The sequence below is a fragment of the Berghia stephanieae genome, chromosome 12, assembly GCF_034508935.2.
Source record: "Berghia stephanieae isolate SIO BIC M18660-M18661 chromosome 12, UCSD_Bste_1.3, whole genome shotgun sequence".
NCBI lineage: Eukaryota > Metazoa > Mollusca > Gastropoda > Nudibranchia > Aeolidiidae > Berghia > Berghia stephanieae.
In genome coordinates, this window is record NC_088371.1 from 31,919,516 (window position 1) to 31,924,515 (window position 5,000).

The following is a 5,000-nucleotide window of genomic DNA, read 5'->3' on the forward strand; positions in this document are numbered from 1 at the left end:
CTTTACAACGTGAATCATTATTGTAATATTTCAATCAATTTAATATAATATTAAGGGCATTCAAGGGATGTTATCCTATTTCGCTATATACCATATGTTATGTTATGTCTTTCATAACTTTGACTTCCATCCACTTGGAATGGGCGTCTATCAAAATTAATCACATCTTGCCCAAAAAAGGACCAGCAAAATCTATATTCAGCCGCGTCCAAGGGTCTATGGGACAACCCCAGTTGCACAATGGTGCTTTGAGCGAATGTTTAGCATGTTTTTGACATGGGGATGCCGAACTTTACACATTGTTCAATGTCTGCATCCATTTTTGGCCACCAGAACCAAGAGCGCGCCAAACTTTTCACTTTGAGGCACCACTGTGCGAATCATGAATTAATGTTAACACTTGCTCATACATAGCTAGTGGGATGATAACCTCTAGACTCTACAAAATGCAGCCATTTTCCGCACTCGATTCATTCTTCCGTGACTGATAAGACTTCAACTCTTCATTCACTCTATTTTAGTTTAACCAAATGAAATTAATCAAAATAAGCACAGGGATATCATTTATTTTCCACGACAAAACTCAAACTCAAACATATGATATCTCCCATTTTCAGCCAACATCATCACACATAGTTGTTTCTAATACTCTTCATGTTATGATAAGTATTTCGGGTAATACACAAGTACACGTAAGCTAAAAATATTTAATATCTTTTGGCAATTATTAACCAATTAACTACCGCACTCTAGAAAAATACGTATTCAAAAATATTGGCCAGAAAATTCGTCCTTCAAATATCGATCGATTTAATTGACCCTCATCATGGATAAAACGCTCAAACATGAGACTTTGCGACGACCCGTGTTTGAAAGTTTTGACCAAGGTGAGGGTCATTTAAATCGATCAATTTTTGAAGGACAAGTTTTCTGGCCAAATTCTTAAATAGTGATTTCCAATGTACGGCAGTTAACTGGTTAAAAATAGATTTTTTCATGAAATTATGTAAATGTTGCTGCTCGAAGCTCGAAGAAATAAATAACAATGGGAAATTGATTGTAAGCTTCAATTTAAAAAAACGAGAACAGATTTAATAAAACAACCTTTTTATTTACCTTAACAACACTATCACATTATCTCATTCGCCTGTAGTGTTTCATTCATCCTGTTTTTGTTGATAAAGGGGAAACCTGGAACGTCTACATTATATTATGATTTTTCTTTTATCAAATTGAAGCTTACTTTCAATTTCACATAATCATATATTTCGTCAAGTTGGTACAACTACTAATAATGATATTCCTACCCGAAGATTTGCAGTGCAATGTCGTCAGAATCAGCATACATGCCATCAATCCACAGAAAATCAGCAACATCAACTCCGCTTGCATATCCAACTATCTGGTTAGAAGTTTGAGATTTGGCTACCAGAAATTGATTAGAAATCTTTGTCATCGCAGTCACGTACTTGCCGCAATCGTAACCTCTGGCATTTGTGTCGTATTCATTTAGAGCTGGAAACATGGCACTGGTATAAAGTGTAATGCATACGTCATCATTCATTGGTCTGTCACAACAGGCTTTCTCAACCATCTCCCTGTTCACTTTAAAGTAGTAAACATGATGTATAGGTCCTACCTCTAGAAAGCCGAATTTTCTGATGAAAAAATGTAATTACAAATGATTAGTTGAGAGTTAATTTCGCTTTATCATGTGATCAATATATTTTTTGAACAAATAAAAATATCCTGGTTCCTGGCCTCTCATAGTGGTCAGGGGGGCACTTACTGTGTCTTCTATCCCCTAATAGCTGTTTTTCAACATACTTTCTGTCCTTGTCTTGGGATGAGATTACTTGGTTTTGTCATGGCCCTGGCCGGCTACCCTAGCTGGGAGGAAAACAGTCAAATTTATAGCTAGGGTTTTGGGAGATTTTTTTTTCATGTAAATCATCTCTCTGTTATGCATTGTATTGCTTTTGTTTTACATATGATTTGGATACAGTAGAGTGTGTTCCTCTTAGTATAGACCTATGCTTGTGTCTGGATGAGTGAGACTTTTTGGTGATCTCAAACTAAATACTTTGATAGTGGAATCTACATCTGTTTCCTATTTGAACCGTTTACCCTTTGTCTTATCTTTTCTTAGGTGCTTTAATTGTAATTCTAGAACTTTTTACTATCTCATTTTCTTCCTTTTTACTGGCGCTGATATGACCTTAATGTGTTGCAAGCGCCGTGAAATCTTTAAAAACAAACAAACAAATAAAAATAGAATACATAAATAAATAAAATAAAAATAAATAAATTAAATAAGATTCCCTAGATTCATCCCAAAGGGGAAATTTGTCTCTAGGGTCTATTCCAAGGGATAATAACCCAGGCGTCAGCCGCAGTGCAGCCCGCAAATTGTGCTTGCCACAGCGCAGCGGCGGATGATCGAACTCGGTACCTTTCGGGTACGAAGCAAGGACCGTACCGCTGAGCCACGCTGCCCTATAACACATAATTTAAGTTCCTACCTCCCATCAAGCCAATTGTCTCAGTTCACGACTGAATAACATTAAAATTACACCTACATTAACATTTTTCTTCTTCCTTTGTTTTTTATTCTTTTTTTAAAATAAACTCATCCAGTATGGAATGAAGAAGAAGAGAAAAAACAACTTGTCATTTGACTTAAATTGTGTGGCTATGTGGTCTTGTGGTATGACACTCGCTTTCGGATCGGAAGGTCCTGAGTTCGAGCCTCGCTCGACGCATAGTTGAGTCCTTGAAAAAGGCTCTTTACTCATATTCTCTCACCGTACTCAAGTGTAAAATGAGTACCTTGCTGTTAACAGCAAAAATGTAAAGGAAAAAATGTAATTATCGCCTGACAGGCGTCATATTTCGTTCTACATGTTACGTATTGCTGTTGGTCAGGGACCCTTTGTAAAGCGCTTTGGGCACATTTAGTGTATATCGCGCTATAAAACAGCTCAATTTTTAATTTTTAATTGAAAATGCTAGACTTGACCTTGCGGTTCAATTGGTTCCAGGCAGTTCCCTTAACACCACCTCCCCCTCACCCCCACCTCTCTCTCTCTCTCTCTCTCTCTCTCTCTCTCTCTCTCCTCTCTCTCCCTCTCTCCCTCTCTCTCTCTCTGTATATAAATATATATATATATATATATATATATATATATATATATATATTATATATATATATTCGCGAGAAATTAATATTCATGGATCATATAGAGTGCTGTTACTGCCAACAAATTTGTTTCGGCCGGTGCAATGGCTTCTTCGGGGCGGCGAATGTTTTTTTCATTTATCATTTTCACGGCCCGAAGAAGCCATTGCACCGGCCGAAACAAATTAGTTGGCGGTAATCTCGGATTATCGGGACCCCAAAAGTAATACAATACCATTAATGATCCTGCCTATATCTCTTCTTTTTTTTTACTAAATGTATTTACTAAGTAATTTTTATAATGTACATAGCTGACATCTTCGACATCCTCAGATATATCACGTCATTATATCTAACATAATTTTGTAAATCATGATTCCATGTCAATCATACCTAAATTTTAACTCACTCAATCCTAGCGATTTTTGCTACTTTTCAAAATTGGAACAAATGTATTAAAAATGAGCATGTACATAGATGGTTTTATTCAACTACCATTAACATGAAAAAATAAAAACATTAGCTTTGATACGACGCCGATAATTTGTCTGAGAAAAATGTAATAAATAGGCATGGGGTAAAAGTAACCCGGGTCAACTTCGGATAAAGTCCGTGTGAGGGTTGAGTGAGTTAAAGGCGTGTATCTATTTATCTTTGATACCTGTATATATATTCGGTTCCAGGCACGGCCACCAGAGTAAGACGATCCTTCGAAAATTTCTCAACTACCGCGTTCATCATCGACAACCCGTGCCCTTGTTTTCGATAGTCTTTTCTTATTACGAAGTAACCAAGGACGTATTGTCCTGGGTGGGTTGGAATGATAGTTAGTGTTCCTAGGAAATGAAAACAAAATATAGGAATATGATAAAACAGGCATAGCCATAACAACAAGAGATCACAGAGGAACCATCAATTGGAACAATCAATTTCCAAGAAACTAGTTAGTGGTTTAATCTTTTGCTTGCCCATGTTAACAAAAACTACGTCACAATGGAGCGAAACTGATGTATGGAAAGCCATTAGTCCCATCAAAAATAGGATGTCTTCGAGATTTTGAAATCTCTGTATGTCTTTTAAATGAAAGAAATAAGCTTGCCTCTATTTGGATTCTTAACCAGGAGATTAAACTGCTTACATTACATATGCTTAATCACTTAACTAAAAAGTGTAAATTAAAACATTTACCGTACACACTATTTAACAAAATGTATCGTCTATTGCAAAGTAATTTTGTTAACTGAAAGAGACCCAATACCATGTGACCAATCGTCTCAAAATGGTATTATGCCGGAGTGGATCTGATCCTCAAAATTGGAGTTCAAGCGCAACATATAAAATTATTATAAATAAATGCTTCATTTGGGGAGAATGTCATTTGTATCTGGAACTTAAAGAATATCAATTTGCTAAGTCTGGTTATTTCGACTTTAAGTTCAGTTTTCTTCATCTCTTTCATTCTCAGCCAAAACACACGGATTCACACACCAGACACATATATAATTTATAAAATTTATAATTAATATTATGTCAAATATAACAAATAATATCATACTTACCAATGATCTCTTTAGTTTTCTTATTTACCATGCCGTAAATGCTTTCCGGGAAAATTTCATGAAGTGTCTTGATCTTGGATAGTGGCATGTCCCAGGGCTCTTTGTCAATCAAGTTATAAAATACCTCCTCAATATCTGTTGGAGTCATGAGTCGAATGCAAAATGTGTCATCTATATACAGCTCTTTGTCAAAGTCTGCATTAATGACATCCATGGTTGACTTGAAGATGTAACAAGCTGAAATCGAAATAGTTTGACACCGT

At 36.0% G+C, this 5,000-nt stretch overlaps 1 protein-coding gene across 12 annotated transcripts in view; it reads right to left on the bottom strand.

The window, feature by feature from the left end:
• Nucleotides 1-5,000, bottom strand: part of LOC144958222 (uncharacterized) — a 23,263-nt gene that overhangs the window by 1,766 nt on the left and 16,497 nt on the right. For all 12 annotated transcript variants that reach the window (XM_078890048.1, XM_078890057.1, XM_078890050.1 and 9 more), the window contains 3 exons: nucleotides 4,738-4,974; nucleotides 3,840-4,014; nucleotides 1,308-1,658 (listed from right to left, as the gene is read on the bottom strand). In XM_078890048.1, the coding sequence (XP_078746174.1) occupies nucleotides 1,308-1,658; nucleotides 3,840-4,014; nucleotides 4,738-4,974 (763 nt within the window). The remainder of the gene's footprint in view (nucleotides 1-1,307; nucleotides 1,659-3,839; nucleotides 4,015-4,737; nucleotides 4,975-5,000) is intronic.